The following is a 19,774-nucleotide window of genomic DNA, read 5'->3' on the forward strand; positions in this document are numbered from 1 at the left end:
TCGAGAGAGTTGTTCTAGAAACCAAATGAAGAGCTTCAAGAAAGAATAATGCTCAAATATGTCAAATGCTACTGATGAGCATTGCTTTTGGCACTGAAGAGGACATTTAACTATCTTGACAAGGACACTTTTTTGTGGAATGATAGGAATGAAAGCCTGATTAGTTCAACAAGGAGTAGGAGTAGGGGAAGTGGATAGAGTATCATCTTTTAAGGAATTTAACTGTAAAGGGGAGCAGAGAAATAGGTTATTGAGACATGTCAGCATGACTGTTTTTTTTTCCCCAAGCCATATTTCGATGATTAGATGGAGGTACAAAGTAAGAGTTTAGTTGGATTTCATTAGGGAGAATTTTGCCAGGCATAAGTGCAACAGAGGGAGAGCTGGGCAAGGGAGTCAGAGTGCCTATAAGGTAGTGATTATAATGATGGGCCACAAAATCCAGAGTGAGTTTAGGAAGTTGGGATTGGAATACATTAGGAGACTAAATTCCTCTTATATTACAGATACGGTTCCATTTCTACCTAATTTATACATGGTCTTCATTGGGACTTACACAGTTCTCTAACATGAAGATTTTCTCTCACCTTTCAATGAACTTTAGAAGAATATAGTCTTGTGTTTTCAACTTTAACTGCCTTACTTATTATGTTGTCAGATCAGACAGCTTCCCTGTCATTAGAGCTAAGACACAACCAAATTAAAATCCTTATAAAACTCAAAGTGATGTGTGAAAAGTTCAGCAGCCGGGATTTGGAAAAAAAAAAAAAAAGACTTTAGTGAGATAATTCTAAGCAAGATGGGTAAGTCAAGGTCACTAAAAATCTAGAGATTAAAAAGGGGTAAGCCTTAAAAACTTTTGTTATTGTTATAAAGTCTTTAAATACACCGGGAAAAGTGAAACTTGTGTGCCCACTACTCAGCTCTATTGAATTCTGACATTTGCCATTCTTGGTTTCAGATTTATAAGATTTTAAAGTGTTCTTATAAAGAAAAACTTTTTAAAAAGTACCCATTTCTATGTCTGTCCCAGGGAAGCTGTTACTGCTGTGAGCTCATCATATTCTGACATGTGCTCAGGTTAGGATGGAAAGGTTGGGGACACTAAATCTCTTTTCTGTACTGTTGGCACACAAATTTGCCTTAGAAGTGACTTGATACTTATAAGATTTAAAAATAATTTTTCTTTGCTGATAATATAAAATTTAGTTCTTTCCATTATGCAAATGGAAGTAGCCAATAATCTACTTATCCTGTGAATACAATCAGCCCATGAAAACATGGCTGTTCTTATGTGGGGCTTTCTGTCTCCACATATAAACGGGGAAACGTCATATAAATGTAACCATATGTGGCCTTTTGTGTCCGGCCTTCTTTCACTTTGCATAATGTTCCTGAGGTTCAAGCATTGTAGCATTTATCAGTATCAGGGATGTATCACAGTATCAAGGATGCTCATATATAAAAACTGCCCCCTTACTTGTTTCCTATTGCTCCTTGCTGCCAGGCCTTCATGTCTGGTGACTGATACCCGGAGGCAGGCGGAGTTTGCTGGAGCAGAGAGCTCTGAGGAGGAGGGATTGGCATCGGCACCATGGAGCTCCCAGGGCTTAGAGATGGAGCAAAGCTGGCCTCACCTTGGGGAACCATTCCTGTAAATTGACACAAATTAATTTATGTTGATATACTATAAATTTATTAACCCCATAAATGAAAAAACCCGAAATGATCTGTCACAATATATTTACAAATAACTTTCTTATTTGCCTTGTTTTGTGTCAGGCAACATATTTACAAGTATCGTATTCAACAGAGCATGGAAAAAATTTAGTATCTTAAACTAGGGCAAGAAATCTCAGCATAAACCAATAGATAAATAAATGTAAGTCTGGAATAATGCTTTCCATTCACTAAGATGTTGATTTGTGCAGCAGGATTGTATATGATCTGTTTCTGTTCTTTTTTGCTTATATGAATTTTTTTTTTTTTTTTTTGAGACGGAGTCTCGCTCTGCCGCCCAGGCTGGAGTGCAGTGGCCGGATCTCAGCTCACTGCAAGCTCCGCCTCCCGGGTTCACACCATTCTCCTGCCTCAGCCTCCCGAGTAGTTGGGACTACAGGCGCCCGCCACCGCGCCCGGCTAGTTTTTTTGTATTTTTTAGTAGAGACGGGGTTTCACCGTGTTAGCCAGGATGGTCTCGATCTCCTGACCTCGTGATCCGCCCGTCTCGGCCTCCCAAAGTGCTGGGATTACAGGCTTGAGCCACCGCGCCCGGCCACTTATATGAATTTTTAAGTGTAAAAATATGTATGAACATACATGATGAATTACTTGTGTAGTTAATTAAACTCCCCCCCCCGCCCCCCGAGATGGAGTCTTGCTCTGTCACCTAGTCTGGAGTGCACTGGCACGATCTTGGCTCACTGCAACCTCCGCCTCCTGGGTTCAAGCAATTCTCCTGCCTCAGCCTCCTGAGTAGCTGGGATTACAGGTGCCTGCCATCGCGCCTGGCTAATTTTTGTATTTTCAGAGGAGATGGGGTTTCACCATGTTGGCCAGGCTGGTCTCGAACTCCTGACCTCAGGTGATCCACCTGCCTCGGCCTCCCAAAGTGTTGGGATTACAGGCGTGAGCCACCGCGCCTGGCCGTAAATTAAACTTGAAAAGGAAAAAAATAGCTAAGAAAAAGCCATGTGTGGCCAGGTGCAGTGGCTCATGTCTGTAATCCCAGCACTTTGGGAGGCCGAGGTGGGTGGATCACCCGAAGTCAGGAATTTGAGACCTGCCTGGCCAACATGAGAAACCCTGTCGCTACTAAAAATACAAAAATGCCTGTTATCTCAGCTACTTGGGAGCCTGAGGCATGAAAATGGCTTGAACCTGGGAGGCAGAGGTTGCAGTGAGACGAGATCGTGCCACTGCACACCAGCCTGGGTGACAGAGCAAGACTGTCAGAAAAAAAAAAAAAAAAAAAAAAGAAAAGAAAAGAAAAGAAAAAGAAGTCACGTGTGAAAATAAAAAATAATGAGAAAGTTTTGTTAGCCACTTTTCCCCTCCTCCTTCCCCTTTTTAAGCTTTATTCAGACATAATCTACACAACATGAAATTGACACACTGTAACTGCATAATGCAATGATTTTTAGTAAATTTATAGAGTTGTGCCGCCATTACCACAATCCAGTTTAGACATCTAATCATTCTCCAAATTCCCTTGTACCTGTTTGTAGTCAATCCTTGCTCTCACCCCTAGTCCCAGGTAACCTCTGATTTGCTTTCTGTCTCTAAAGGATTTGCTTTTTGGGGGGAATTTCATGTAGATGTAGCCATACATGGTCTTCTGTGTCTGGCTTGCATTCACTTAGCATGATGTTTTTGAGGTTCAGCCATTTTGGAGCACTTATCAGTAGGCTATTCCTTTTTATTTAGGATGATGCTTATTAGCAGCCATCTGACCGAACTGTCAAAACTCAACTGACCATAAAAGTAAGGGTTTATTTCTGAACTTTTTATTCTGTTCCAGTGATCTCTATGCTGTACCAGTACCACAGTGTCTTGATTGTTGTGACTTTATGGCAATTTCTGAAATTAGGCAGATATCCAACTTTGTTCTTCTTTTTAAAAATTGTTTTGGCTACTCTAGGTCCTTTGCATTTCCATACACATTTTAGGATGTTTGTTAATGTCTCCAAAAAGCATGCTGAAATTCTGCATTGAATTATAAGATCAATTTTGAGTAAATTACCAGTTTTTTTTTAAGTCTTTTTTCTCTGATTTCATTTTGGATAGTTTCCATTGTTATATCTTTAAGTTCACTAATTTTTTCTTCTGTAATTTCTAATCTGCTGTTTATCACATCTAGAGTTTTTTTTTTAAATCTCAGACACTGTAGTTTTCATCTCTGGAAGTCTGACTTGGGTTTTATTTATATCTTCCACGGCTCTACTTAACATGTTCAAGCTTCCTCTTGCTTCTTGAACATACAGAATTTATAATTTATAATTGCTTTAATGTCTCTGTCTACTAATTCTATCATCTGTGTAATTTCTGAATTTTTGATTGGCTGATTTTTCTCTTCATTACAGGTTGTATTTTCCTATCTCTTTGCATACCTGGTAGTTTTAAAAATCAGATTCCAGACCTAGTGAATTTTACCTTGTTAGGTGTTGGATTTTTTTTCTATTCTTTTAAATATTTTTGACCTTTGTCTGGGCTATGGTTAGGTTACATGGAAACAGGTTAATTCTTTAGGTCTTGTGCCTAATGAGACAAGAGCAGAGTTTAGGCCTTATGAATTTGCCCCACTACCGAGGCAAACCATCTCTGAGTATTCTACTTGATACCCCCTGAATTACAGGGTTTTCTACTCTGGCTGGTAGGAAGAGGAGCTGGCCCTGTGTGAACTTTGAAGATTGTTCCCTCTTAGCTTTTCAGGTGGTTTTCTCTGGCCTTGATTTGTACACACATACATGCATGCCTGCGTGTGGGCAGCAGCTCTCAGCTGAATGGGACCCTCTGCATATCCTACAATTCTCTATGTAGTGCTGTCCTCTCTGGTATTGTGCCCTGCTACCTCTAGGTGCCTTAGCTTTCCCAGACTGCCAGCTCTACCTCCTCAGTTCAGGGAAATGTCCTGGCTCCTACTGGATTCTCCCTCCCTGCAGCACAGTCTGGACAATCTCAAGAACTACTATTGAACGTACTTTGTCTGTTTTTTGTTTATTTGTTTCAGATGGGAAAATAAATCTGGTCCCTGTTATTCCTTTGGCCAAAAGTAGATATCCATAACAATTTAAAAGAGTAAAATGTTTTCTAAAAAATGTTTAGTGCTAGCACTCTGTTTTTTTTGTTTTTTGTTTTTTTTTCCTGACAAAACACATCTCACAGTTAAATACTTTTAAGGCAGAAAAAGTTACGAAGGCGCAAAAAAAGGATGCCATAGTATGACTGCCCATAATTTAGTATAATTCCTTTACATCTTTATAAAATCCTGTAAGATTCCGTGACCTGCTTCTTTCACTCAACATTACATCATAAACATGTTTCTATGTCCTTGATGTCTCTTTGCGAACACATGCATATATGCCTGTGTAATATCTACTGTGTTCTGCCACTATTAATGTAATTTTTGTTATTTTTAATACAATGATTTTTTTTTTCTCTTTTTACTTGGTTTGTTTGGTTAAATAAAAAAAAATCATTATATTTGCCAGAGACGTAGTTAATTTACTCTTTTTTTATTACAGGCTACATTTTTTTTTTTTTTTTTTTTTTTTTTTTTTGGACACCGAGTTTTGCTCTTGTTCCCAGGCTGGAGTGCAATGGTGTGATCTCTGCTTACTACAACCTCTGCTTCAAGCATTTGGGTCCAAGTAATTCTCCTGTCTCAGCCTCCCGAGTAGCTGGGATTACAGGCGCATGCCACCATGCCCAAATAATTTTTGTATTTTTAGTAGAGATGGGGTTTCATCATATTGGTCAGGCTGGACTTATCTCCTGACCTCGTGATCCACCCGCCTCGGCCTCCCAAAGTGCTGGGATTACAGGCGTGAGCCACCGTGCCCGGTCTTACAGGCTACAATTTTTTTTTTTTTTTTTTTTTTGAGGCAGAGTCTGGCTCTGTCGCCCAGGCTGGAGTGCAGTGGCCGGATCTCAGCTCACTGCAAGCTCCGCCTCCCGGGTTTACGCCATTCTCCCGCCTCAGCCTCCGAGTAGCTGGGACTACAGGCCCCCCCCACCACGCCCGGCTAATTTTTTGTATTTTTAGTAGAGACGGGGTTTCACCGTGTTAGCCAGGATGGTCTCGTTCTCCTGACCTCATGATCCGCCCGCCTCGGCCTCCCAAAGTGCTGGGATTACAGGCTTGAGCCACCGCGCCCGGCTACAATTTTAAAACTATTTCAAATTTTCTGTGAAAGTTGACCTAACTTCAGACTTTACAGTTTTTTCTTTCACTAGATAGGGTTTATTTATTTTTGGTAAAGATTATATAAATGAAGCTACATATTTTCTCCTTGCTGCTTTCTCTATATGTAAGGTAAGTAATTTTGATTTAGAATATATGGGTCTCCATTTTTTTTCTTTTTCTATTCTTTTTTTTTTTTTTGAGACAGAGTTTCATTCTTGTTGCCCAGGCTGGAGTGCAATGGTGAGATCTCGGCTCACCACAACCTCCGCCTCCTGGGTTCAAGCAATTCTCCTGCCTCAGCCTCCTGAGTAGCTAGGATTACAGGCATGTGTCACCATGGCCAGCTAATTTTGTATTTTTAGTAGAGTCAGGGTTTCTCCATGTTGGTCAGGCTGGTCTCGAACTCCCGACCTCAGGTGACAACTTGCCTTGGCCTCCCAAAGTGCTGGGATTGCAAGCATGAGCCACTGCGCCCAGCATCCATTTTTTTTTTTCCTTTTTCTTTTTCTTGTTTTTTGAGATGGAGTCTCACTCTGTCGCTCAGGCTGGAGTGCAGTGGTGTGATCTCGGCTCACTGCAACCTCTGCCTCCCAGGTTCAAGCGATTCTCCTGCCTCGGCCTCCCGAGTAGCGGGACTACAAGTGCGCGCCACCATGCCTGGCTAATTTTTTGTATTTTTAGTAGAGACGAGGTTTCACCATGCTGGCCAGGCTGGTCTTGAACTCCTGACCTCGTGATCCATCTGCTTCGGCCTCCCAAAGTGCTGGGATTACAGGTGTGAGCCACCGCGCCCAGCTTTTTTTTTTTCCTGAATGACTCTAGAGGGTGGGTTTTTTGTTTTTGTTTTGCCACCATCTTCACTTCTAATGTCTTTGCATTAACCCGCCATTTTAAACTATTTTGGTTGTGATCCTTAAAAGAAAAACCTCTTGTATTAGTGTGTTTTTAACCTCATTTATGATGAAATTAATTTCTTTTAGAAAAAATATAGCCTTGGTGTGGTGGCTCATGCCTGTAATCCCAGTGCTTTGGGAAGCAAAGGTGGGAGGATGGCCTGAGGCCAGGAGTTTGAGACCAGCCTGGGCAACATAGTGAGATCTGTTTCTATAAAAAATAGAATAGTTAGCCGGGCACAGTGGTACATGCCTGTAGTTCTAGCTACTCATGAGGCTGAGGTGGGAGGATCACTTAAGACCAGGAGTCGGACACTGCAGTGAGCCATGATCATGCCACTCGTGGGCAAGAGAGCAAGACCCTGTCTCAAAAGAAGAGAAAAAAAAAAAAAAGAAAAAACAGAAAAAGAAAAATATGTATGTGAGAGGGACAAGATGCTTATCGTATTCTGGATATTACTTTGTGGAGTCAACAGTAAACAATAAATAAGAGACTCCAAGTATGAGAGCAAGCTTTTTGATATTTCTTTCTGGCCTCATCTCACATTCTACCTGTCCATACTGGAATGAACAGTTTCCCTTGTGACTTTTTTGTTGTTTGTTTTGTTGTTGTTGTTGTTTTTAGTGTTGGTCTTTTAATTTTATTATTTTAAAAAAGACTTAATTTTTTAGAGAAGTTTTAGGTTCAAAGCAAAACTGAGTAGATGGTACTGAGATTTTCTAACTTTAGACTTTATAGTTTTTTCTTTCACTAGATAGGGTTTGTTTATTTTTGGTAAAGATTATATAAATGGAGCTACATACCCCTTCTCCACTCACTCACATGTACAGCTGTCTTCATTATCAACATACCCCAGAGTCCATAGGTTACATTTGGGTTCACTTTTGGTATTGTACATTCTATGGGTTTGGACAAATGTATGATATGTACCCACCATTATAGTATCATAGAGAGTGGTTTCATTTCTCTCAAAATCCTCTGTGAAATGACCGAGTTTTAGTAGAAAGAACTAGCCTGTGGGTAATGAATTAGAGGAATGCTTAAGAGTTCTGGTCCCAGTTCTGCTACTACACTGGATCTTGGATAACTTCCATCAATCAGATAATCTAGTTCTTCTAGATGAAAAATTTTACAGTTCTATCTTTGCCTAGACTATGTTTGTTTTTGTTTTTTTAGACAGAGGCTTGCTCTATTGCCCAGACTGGAGTGTAGTAGTGTGATCTTGGCTAGCTGCAACCTCCGCCTCCTGGGTTCAAGCAATTCTCCTGCCTCAGCCTCCTGAGTAGCTGGACTACAGGCACCCACCACCACACCCAGCTAATTTTTGTATTTTTAGTACAGACGGAGTTTCACCATGTCGGCTAGACTGGTCTCAAACTCCTGACCTCAGGTGATCCACCTGCCTTGGCCTCCCAAAGTGCTGGTATTATAGGTGTGAGCCACCGTGCCCAGCCAGCCTAGACTATGTTAAGTCTCCCTGCTAGACCGACCATAACCAGCATTGCAGACACGTGACAGTGGCAACTAGAATTAGAATTCATACTTCCATTAATTTATTTCTTCAAAGATTCATTGAGCATCTATTTACTGTGAGACCACTGTGCTAAGCACTGGAGAAACAATGGTTAAAAAGGTCACACTCTGCTCACGTAAGGAACTTGCTATTTAAAAGAAAGACACCTAGGTTAACAAGTGGTTTTAAGACAGGGTGGCAAGTACTTTATGATTAGGAGTGTTGGCCGGGCGCGGTGGCTCACGCCTGTAATCCCAGCACTTTGGGAGGCCGAGGCGGGCGGATCACAAGGTCAGGAGATCGAGACCATGGTGAAACTCCGTCTCTACTAAAAATAGAAAAAATTAGCCGGGCGCAGTGGCGGGCGCCTGTAGTCCCAGCTACTCGGGAGGCTGAGGCAGGAGAATGGCGTGAACCTGGGAGGCGGAGCTTGCAGTGAGCCGAGATTGCGCCACTGCACTCCAGCCTGGGCGACAGAGCGAGACTCCGTCTCAAAAAAAAAAAAAAAATAAATAAATGATTAGGAGTGTCCAGGAAGACTCTGCAGGGGAGATATATCTGAGAGGAGGGAAGAATAGGAATGAGAAGTAAAGGAATAATACTTTAGATAGAGTATAGAGAATGTACAAAGCCCCTGGAAGTAAAAGAGAACAAGGTCTGTGCTGTTTCTCAGAACTCAGAAAGTTTACTGTAGCTGGAACACAGAACTATAAAAGGGAACGTGGAGTTGATGAGCCTAGGTTTGTACAAGTTAAGTTTGGGGTGTTGGTTGAAAATGCAAGTATGTGCATCCAGTAGGCAGCTGTACATATGAGCTGAGAGATACTGTTTAGAGATAGAGAATGAAGTCACTAGCATGTAAAGGTCCCTGAAACCCCAAAAGGAGATGAGATCACTGAGGAGGAATAGGTGGAAGAGGATTTTATTGTAGTTCACAGAAAAGAGGTCTTTAAATGGGCTTCAAGGAATCCATGAAGTGGGCAGATACACTAAAGAAACCAATTTCTGATATTTACTTTGAATACTGTGTTAATAGACAACAATTTCTAAATGTCTGATTCTGTTCTTGCACACTCATCATCATAGCATGGTAGCCTAGAAGTTTCTTGTTTTCAGAAATACAAGAAAACTTACTCTGCCATTACTATGACTTACATGTTCCTTTATTTACTTGGGGCCTATATTAATCAGAAAGAGGTGAAAGCAAAGGATATAAAGCAAAGCTAATGCAGTTATTCATTGGTTTTACTGTCATCACTTAACACAGAAATCAGCAAGCTTTTTCTGCAAAGGGCCAGATAATACATGTTTTCAGTTTTGCAGGCCATAAAGTTTCTTGAACAACTACTCAACTCTTCTGTGTGAAACCAGCCATAGATAATACATAGAGCAGTAAGCATGGCTGTGTTCCAGTAAAACTTTATTAACCAAAACAAGTGGGCTGGATTATGGACCTTAATTTGTCAAACCTGGAAACATGTTGGGAACACATATATTTTGGTACTTCCTATTTCTTAGGAATAGAAGCATAAAACCAACAAAGGCCAAAGAGCCCTTCTATCTGGATTTCCTTAAGCCACAATAAACTGTTTTTGTTTTTGAAAAGGCTGGAACTTTTCCAGAACTTGATTTTGTGCCAACACAAAACCTGGTCCTCTACCAGACTGCCGATCAATTTGGAGCAAGTTTATAATTAAGAGTGGTGACAGAAATTTAAAATATTGCATCTTTAAACGTTCTTATTCTTTCCAGAAAAACTAAACATTTTTCCAGTATTATTTTGAAGCAGTCCATGGAAGAACTGACAGCCCTGCATTTCATTTCAGTTTGCAACTGGATGAAACCGCAGTTCTCTTCACTGCACGCAGCTTCTGGGTTTTGTTTGTAGTATGAATGCTGACTTTATAAAAAGCAAATTATTATTTTGTGAAAATATTTTTGTCAATCAAAAGTTGGTCTGGAAGAAAAACCCAGGCACCAGATACTCACGATAGGTGGCAACACATCTTTCCCATCATGGTACCGGGAAAGAGGAAGCTCCACCCACTCCATTATTTCAGCTCACTTTGTTCTATGCTGACACAACTCAGATCAAAGACTAGACCCACAGCTGTGAAAGAAACTTGTCAATTTCATGAGAACCGGGGCACTGAAGGCCCACCTTTCCAGGTGGCTTTGTCAAGGAATGAAAGCAGGATATAAAGTCCTCCTTTCTTGACTTTCCAGAGGAAACTTTAAAGTGCATGCCTGAAAATGGACAGAAATACTATTTCTATTTTTTTAATAGAAAAAAATCCTTAGAATAATTTCATGAGGAATTTATTAATGTTTGGCTTACTTCTAGTTAGTTTTTTCCCCTAACGCAGGAGATAAATATTTTGATTTAGGGCTCTGCAATCAATATCAGGAATGCTGCTAAAAACCCATTTGCTGTTTTAGTCAGATTGTCATTTTGGAGGAGGAATGGGGATGCAGATAACTACATAAGTCTTCTAATGTTGGAGGAAGTACTTCTGCAAGCTAAAGTGAAAAAGCTTTGTCAAATTCTTTGCATACAGAAATTGTAAGACACATGGAAACAAAACCCTTTTGAAGGCCACACTCTTGTTCAGGCAACCATATAATTAAAATATGGATTTATAATCCTTTTCTTGCCCACACAGATAGTGTCAGTGATATAAACCAGCCAAAGATGACTTCATTGTCTTGAGGACAAAGAAACTGATGTGGCATAATTTTGATTAAAATCTCTTTGAAAGTTCTGGTGCTCTGGCACAAATCTTTAGATACTTAATTTGATAGTCAAAGGATTTTAGTACTTGCTACCATCACAATGGAAACTCTAAATTGATTTGGCTGTCAAAACTGATAAGCATACTGCCATGTCAAAAATATCTGTATAACTTCGACATTTTATTCAAGTCAAACAGCAGCCTTCTCATTGAAATTCATTTTTAAGCAGTCTTAAAATTTACCTATTTTCTTTCATTTATATAATCAAGGGATTTATTTCAATTATTTTTCAGGAATTGACAATTAATTTTGCATAAAAGTCTGATTAAACAGAGTAGACTAATCAGGTGTGTATCACTGTCATTACCTATTAGAATCTCAAAGTGACAGAAAAGAAATAAGAAAAGATATTATCACCCAGGACAAAGAGAATGGAAGTCAGTGCCAAAGAAAGGTTAAAAAAGAAAAAAATTTTTGGAAGCCAGAAAGTTGACTGAGGCTGGAGAGGAAGCTGCAACAGCAGCAGCTGAGAGTGATGACACCAATGAGTAGTCTGAGATACCCTGTGGAGATAAATTATCCTTGTGCAAATTGGCAAAAACAAAATCTCACACACAATGAAAAAACTACATGCAAATTTTGAATTAATGTACTAAAATCCATTGTGTGGGGAACACTTTCATTGAATTCTCATAGAGATCAATGAGAGAAATTAAAAAATAAGAGAACAGGCTGGGTGTGGTGGCTTACCTGAGGTCAGGAGTTCAAGACCAGTCTGAGCAACATGGTGAAACCCTGTCTCTACTAAAAATACAAAAATTAGCTGGGCGCGGTGGCGCATGCCTGTAATCCCAGCTACTCGGGAGGTTGAGGCAGGAGAATCACTTGAGCCCAGGAGGTGGAGGGTGCAGTGAGCTGAGATTGCGCCACTGCACTCCCAGCCTGGATGACACAGTGAGACTCCGTCTAACAAAAAAGAAAAAAAAAAGGGAATGTACTTTGTATACAAAATGCTCAAAATTTTAGAGTCAGACAGGTCCTTACAGATCCTCTAATTCAATCATCTCAGCTACAAAAGGGAGATAAGCCTCAAACCAGTCATTTAGTGTCAAAAGCTGAGTCTGAATCCTGGGTCTCCAGACTCCCATGTCAGTCAGTGTCTTTCCTCTTCCACACACTGTTTTAATGTCCGAGCAAGGACATGAAGGTGGAGAGAGACCTAAGCCTGTATGGATTACTTAGAACAACATAAAGTTGTGACCCTCCTACCTGCTCCTGGATACTGGAAGACATTCTGCTGTATCTGAGGATTGATTCCAGTGCCAAACTGTCCTCCCATGTTTCCTGTCATGCCTCTGCTCACCATGCTGTTGCGGTTGGCCAAGGATGCTTCAGGATTTGCTGCTAGTTGTGAAAACGGGCTGGTAGAAGCAGGTGGGGTTCCTGGATTTGTACCATAGTTTGGTGGATAGGGGAATTGCTGTGGAGCACCCTGAGGAAGACGGGGGTTCCCCATTTGAACTGGTAGTCCAGATGAGGGAGGGAGGTTGTTCCCAAAGCTTTGTTGCCTCATAAGCATGGCTCTTTGCTGCTGTATTAGCTGCCTCTGTCGGTGCTGTTGACTGTACAATTCCCGCTGACGTTGTGCCAACATTTGAGCGTTCAGGGGTGGCTGAAAAGCAGGAAAAAACTCACTTACTAAAATTATTATAATCACTCTCTATCCTGGAGAGTTTATTGGATTAAAGCCTACTTTCGTGGGGCAATAAAGTACATAGCAATTATCACTGTACAAGGGAAACTAAAACAGAAAAGGAACAAAAACCTCAAGTAACAAACACAGGAGAAAAAATGAATTAAGTACATTTTACAGACTAAAAGTAGTCAAGAAATGCTAAACAATATCTGACCATTATAAACGAGCATGTAAATTCTCAATTAAAAGTTACACAGAACTGAAAAATTCAAAGAAAGTATATATTGATTAGTATTACAATATTGGCCATGAACATTATTAAGAGAAACATGAAAACCATAAGGAGGTGAAAGAAAATGTGCTTAATTACTTCTGTCCTATCCTTCATTAGATCATTAGAAGACTTTTTCTTTTTTTTTTTTTTTTTTTGAGACGGAGTCTCGCTCTGTCACCCAGGCTGGAGTGCAGTGGCCGGATCTCAGCTCACTGCAAGCTCCGCCTCCCGGGTTCACCCCATTCTCCTGCCTCAGCCTCCCGAGTAGCTGGGACTACAGGCGCCTGCCACCTCGCCCGGCTAAGTTTTTTGTATTTTTAGTAGAGACGGGGTTTCACTGTGTTAGCCAGGATGGTCTCGATCTCCTGACCTCGTGATCCACCCGTCTCGGCCTCCCAAAGTGCTGGGATTACAGGCTTGAGCCACCGTGCCCGGCAGAAGACTTTTTCAATTCCAAAAAATTTACTGTGTTTCTGGTAAGAAGAAACTTAGTTTTCCTCTTTCCTCACTGAGATCATTATCCGACTTTATTTAAACAAATAAAATACAATTATAGGTGATTTTAATTTTCTTCATTATACTTTTCTGTATTTACCAAATTATCTACAATGAACATGTATTACCTTTACAATTAGAAAAAACCTACAAATACCATTAAAAAAGGAAGATTCAGAAATCTAGGATCCAATGCCTAAGAAAATATCACTTAAAAAGAAAATAAGTAGAAATAAAATAGTAAAAAAAAATAAATGAAAAGAGCTATGTTGTATTATTATTGGAGTTTCAGATTATTCCAGGCATTAGTGTAAGTGGTTTAACAGTTGTAATATTATGGATGAGGAAAAAAGTGGTCAAATTAGGTTAAAATCACTTTTTCAATATAACATGGCATATCAATAAAGGCTTCTTCAGAAAATGTCAATTCAGATTGAGAATCTGGTTAAAGCATACAGCTCTTGCCAACTACATACAGTTGAATCTAGAAGACACTATGAAATAAGACTTTCTGATAGGAATTATCTTTATGTGAATCCAAAAGTGGGGTCTTATTTCCTTACAACCTAATTACTCCTGAATTAGCTAGCACTAAGATTGATAATTTGTAAGACACAGAAACTGAAATCTGGATCCATGAAGATGTCAATATCTGCTGCTTACCAACAGCTTCAGTCAATGCAGTCACATGATGCATAAAGACATTTCAGCAATAAGGCATTTTAGTAATAAGACATTTCAGTTGCACACGACGGACCAAATTCGGTGGTCCCATAAGGTTATAGTACTACAGTATTTTACTGTACCTATTCCATGTTTAGGTACGTCTTGATATACAAATACCATAACAATTGACTACAGTATTCAGTACAGTAACATGCTGTACACGTTTGTAGCCTAGGAGCAATAGGATATACACATAGCCAGGATGTATAAGTAAGCTATACCATGTAGGTTTGTGTAAATACACTCTATGACATTTGCGCAATTACAAAGTTGCCTAAAAACACATTTTTCAGAACATATCCCTGTCTTTAAGTGATGCATGGCTGTACTTATCCCTTTTAATAATACAGGTGCTGGCTTCCTGTATTTGCCCGTAATCCATCTAGTTCCATATTGTGGAGAGGAAAAGAATACTGTTTGAATCCTCTCTAAAATTCCTTATCTCTCAGACTTTTACATCAACTTTGTTATGAAATAAAAGTAAGTAGTTGAAACAAAAAATTTTTAAGTATGTATGGGGGTAAAGTAGGGAGTGAGTACTAGGTAACATTTAGAAGTCCACCTAGTTCTTTTTATGTTTAAAGTTCTAATGGCACTGGGTTTATTAAAAAAGGGATTTAAAAAATAAATAAAAGCTAGAAAATGCTGATGTTCAGACTGAATATAGTACACAAGATAGTTAAGACAGCTTAGCAATGTGACTGGGTTTTGATCAGGTTTCGGGTACCGTTCACATAGTTTCATATCAGAGGCTTCCTGTTACTGGTGCTATTCACTACAGCAATAAGAGCTTTTTCTACTTAGTCATCCGGTATCCAATAACAATGACAATAATAACAATAAAACAAAACAAAGCACCATTTGCTTTAGATCAAATATCAGTAAGAGGTATCAAAGTAATTAATTCATTCTAGAAGAAAACTACACTACAAACATCATTAAAAGATCAGCTCACAGGCCATTTCAAAGACACTCAAGTCAACACTTTACGAACCACTGTGTGGGTTAAAGAAGTACTAATGACGTCTGGTTTTCTCACATTACCTGAGGTGTAATTTGCTGTTGCATGCCTGATCTCATATTGATGCCAACAGGAGCAGTTGCTGCAAACTGGTTTAAGATAGCTTGCCGATTTTGGTGTATCAACTAGAGAAAAATGGAAACAGTAAGATACCATATTTCTACACACAAGCACAACACTGGCCTTAGAAAGTAACACAAACTTTCTATTGACTACTAAAAAGTTTTAGTGTTGCAGGTTTGGTAAAATTATTTCCTATGTTTATTTTCCAAAAGGCTGGTAGTTTCTAACATTTATAAAACACTTATTTGCCTCCAAAACACTATGGCAAAGTATTTAAAAGTGGGATACACATTGCACTCCAGCCTAGGTGACAGAGCGAGACTCTGTCTCAAAAACAAACAAACAACAACAAAAAAAACATGTTAATAGTTATTTTAGATAACTGCTGTAATGGAGAAGAAGAAATATCAGCCTTAGGTCTTAAAATATTATAAATGTAAAAGCAGGTATACAATAAGGGCACATTTTACAAAGGTCTGGAAGATGAAGGGAAAGTTGAGCAAGCTGGATGGTATTCTCACTTGGAGGTACTATGTCTGGTGAATACATATTTGGGGAAAATCCAATATGATTTCATTAGCTAGACAGTATTACGTAAGAAACAAATGGTCTGAAAAAATGGATTATTTAACTAGAAAAAGTAATTACTTTAGACCAGTTTCCCAAATTGATATGCTAAAAAACATTGTTCTGCAGGATATTAATAGATGTGCTGGGAAAACAGCATTCTGTGCTGTATTAAGTATTGGAAATGATGGGTTACACAAGGTAAAATAGATTTATTTACTGCAGAAATTTTATAAGCCTTTAATTGGCCAAAAGCACATTGTGGATCTCCAAGAAGGGATATACTATGCAATTTATTTATCATGAACCTTTTTTTCTGACATCTAACCATTAATACCCATCTCCCAGAACAGTTTTCTATGAACACTGGTTTGGAAGATCAGTCTAGATCAGGATTAGGGTTCCAGGTCATAGGCATGCCAGGTATGCCTTAACTGTATCTGATAACAAAAGAAGTATTCTTGGAAATGAGATTTTCTTGCCAACAATCTATAGCTTAAAACATTTCTTCCTCAGTAATTTGATATGAATAAACTATTCAGGAAGATAACAGTAACAATAATATTAATACTATTTTATGTTTATATTATACCTTGTATAACACAAATTATATGTATATATCATACATTAATATATTTCAATATATTGTACATAAACTAGAAAGCCTACGAAAGTTTTCTAAGAATCCAAAGAGCTATAAACGTGATTAAATCTCTTGTCACCAAATAGCTCAACTCTTAATTCTAGCTTCAGTCATTTTCTGACTCCCATTAGATCAGAAAACAAACCAATTTTTGGGAAAAGCTCATTATAATATAAATGTTAAAATGACAACTCTAAGGCATTGTGGAATAAGTTAAAACTTCTTTTTGAAGTTCTGAGTTACTTCAAAAAGAAAGACACCAACATTATAGTTTTAAAAGTCAAAAAGACTCTTAAATACCAAAACTGATATACTTCTTAAACTTGAAAGACCATGAATATAAATTTAAATAAACCAAGTTAATTTGATAAAGATTTACTTAAAAACTCAGTACATTCAAGATACTGTATAAAGTTTGCAGTTACAAAGGTGAGCAAATTCCTGTCCTTCTGGGAGTTCCCTACTGAATGGCAAAAGCCAATGCACAACAGTAAAATGCACAGGTGCTTTGTCTGCATAGACAGACACATCTACGGCAGCACAGGGGAGCAGCTCATTCAGCCTAGGGATGAAGACAGGGACCATGAAGCATGAGTGAGCTCAGCAGAGTCTTGAAGGATGAGAATGCGAGGTGGCAAGGAGGAGGGCAGAGTTAACTTGAGGCAGAGGGAACAGCAAGTATAAAAACAGGAGAGGAGGCAATGAGGACAGGTAAAAATACATTCCAAACATATAGATTTATATATTCTTTGAATTGTGAGATAATATACAAATGAAATGGGTAGGGATGGAAGAAAGATGCCTGACAAGTAGTAACAGGCTCTTTTTAAGAAGGAATTATTCTAAATAGCATAAATCTACAAGTACTTTCTGTTATAGGAAACCTGATCTATTTCTGCGCTTGAATTAACCCTTGTTCATTTTTTTCCTCCCCTGACTATCTGTGTGTGCAATGTAGTGCTGTGTACATCTGTCCTACTTTGACCTGCTTCTTTTCTCCAATTATTAAAAATGCTTTGTTTTTTAACAAGTAGGTCAAGTTCCACTTATTCCAACAAAGCCTTCCCAAAAGGATCACTCCATTCCTTAGCTCCTTGGAAATCTTAACTTTCAGAGAGGTGGGGGATGGGAGGAGATTAGTTGTTAGTCCTTAGACACAAACACAGGTTAAAAGGCTTGTTGTAGAACAAAAGGAAATGTAGGGCTTGTGGCCAGTGGAAGAGGGCAAACCCATTCACAAGTATAAAATAAACACACGCAGTTCAGGCTAGCTGTCACTTTATCTGCCGGAATGGATATTCTTCCCAATGCTTTACCAAGAAGTCCTTCTATAGGAAACCTAAAAGATGATTATCTAGCCTAGAGGTTCTCATCTAGGGGTGATTCTGCCAAACAAGGGACATTTGGCAAGATATTTTTGCTGATCACAACTTGGGGAGGAGGTACTGCTGACGTCTAGTGGGCAGAGGCCAGGAATGCTGCTAAACATCCTTAATGCACACAACATCTCCCCCATATCAAGAATTATCCAGCCCCAAATGTTAAAGTGCCAAGGTTGAGAAACCCTGAGCTAGCTACTGCACAAATTCTTGCAAAGACAAAAGTATTCTTTAAAGAAGCTTCTTGTTCTATCAGTCATTTTTTATTGCCAGAAACCTAACGGTAAAATGTTTGTCTTCTTTTCTGTCCTTTAATCCTAATTCTGTTTTCTGATCACTTCTATTCTCTACAATATATAAAAGATGATCAATGGTGGTTCTTATAAAGTCAGATACATACATTTGTTCAGTACCCTAACACATACAAATCTGGACTTCACTTGTTTTAAGATTGCTAACTATACCATATTTGTTTATGTGTCTCCCTGTCACTTTTTCTTTACGTTATTCTCCTCTTGATAGTTACGAAGACCATGATCCTTGCTGGGGAAGAAGAAAACAAAACTGGAGTAGAAAAATTGTATGTTTTGTCAGCTAATATGATACCATTTTCTTTTTCTTCTTCTTCTTCTTTTTTTTTTTTTTTTGAGACAGAGTTTCGCTCTTGTGGCCCAGGCTGTAGTGCAATGGTGAGATCTCGGCTCACCGCAACCTCCGCCTCCTGGGTTCAAGCGATTCTCCTGCCTCAGCCTCCCAAGTAGCTGGGATTACAGGCATATGCCACCATGCCTGGCTAATTTTGTATTTTTAGTAGAGACAGGGGTTCTCCATGTTGGTCAGGCTGGTCTCGAACTCCCGACCTCAGGTGATCCACCCGCCTTGGCCTCCCAAAGTGCTGGGATTACAGGCGTGAGCCACCGTGCTCAGCCTTCTTTTTATTTTTTCATTTTTTTTATTATGATTTTTTTCTGTCACCCAGGCTGGAGTGCAGTGGTGCTATCTCGGCTCACTGCAAGCTCCACCTCCCAGGTTCATGCCATTCTCCTGCCTCAGCCTCCCGAGTAGCTGGGACTACAGGTGCCCGCCACCACGACTGGCTAATTTTTTGTATTTTTAGTAGAGACGGGGTTTCACTGTGTTAGCCAGGATGGTCTCGATCTGCTGACCTCGTGATCCGCCCACCTTGGCCTCCCAAAATGCTGGGATTACAGGCGTGAGCCACCGTGCCCGACCTATGACACCATTTTCTAAAAGCAGCAGGTCTACCCATTTTTGCTGTTGTTATTTTTCCTGAAATAGAATTTTAAACGTCCTTTATTGATATTATGGATATATTTCTTGGGTCTTTGCTCATTTGAGAAGTAAGCCGGTATTACACCTAATGGCTTGTAACTTTGTATTACTTCTTAATCATCAGCTCCTTCCTTCCTTTTTGCTGTTTTTTGAAAGTCTCAACCAATACAGATATACTAGTTTCCTAGGATGTTTTTCATATCTCTCCTCCCAACTGGGAATTTATTCATAACTCTATAATTGAATTTAAAATGTTATAATCTTTTTACTCCTTTACACAAGGAGTAACAAGTATATACTAGCCAGTGAGATATACTTAGGGTCAATAAATGATATCTATTTATATATTTTATTTTTTTTAACATGTTTTTAAACTGATCTTAAAATTCACTAAAAAGAAACAAACTATAATGTATATCTGAGTATACTCCTCTTTTCTTTTCTCAAATCATTAGGCATGGTGCTAAATTCTTGCTATGAGATGCTTACAGTCTCCTGTATTTGGGAAGAGGGAAGGAGATGATATAACCAATAAGTGAACAGATGGGTATCAATCCAGTGAGGTAAATATA

The 19,774-nt window shown here is 39.2% G+C and overlaps 1 protein-coding gene across 9 annotated transcripts in view; it reads right to left on the reverse strand.

Annotated features, from left to right (window-relative positions):
• NCOA1 (nuclear receptor coactivator 1) overlaps window positions 1-19,774 on the reverse strand; it is a 279,136-nt gene that overhangs the window by 17,942 nt on the left and 241,420 nt on the right. For all 9 annotated transcript variants that reach the window (XM_050753579.1, XM_050753584.1, XM_050753581.1 and 6 more), the window contains 3 exons: window positions 15,281-15,382; window positions 12,315-12,717; window positions 1,481-1,652 (listed from right to left, as the gene is read on the reverse strand). In XM_050753579.1, coding sequence (XP_050609536.1) covers window positions 1,481-1,652; window positions 12,315-12,717; window positions 15,281-15,382 — 677 coding nt within the window. The remainder of the gene's footprint in view (window positions 1-1,480; window positions 1,653-12,314; window positions 12,718-15,280; window positions 15,383-19,774) is intronic.

Source organism: Macaca thibetana, chromosome 13 (genome assembly GCF_024542745.1).
Source record: "Macaca thibetana thibetana isolate TM-01 chromosome 13, ASM2454274v1, whole genome shotgun sequence".
Lineage (NCBI taxonomy): Eukaryota > Metazoa > Chordata > Mammalia > Primates > Cercopithecidae > Macaca > Macaca thibetana.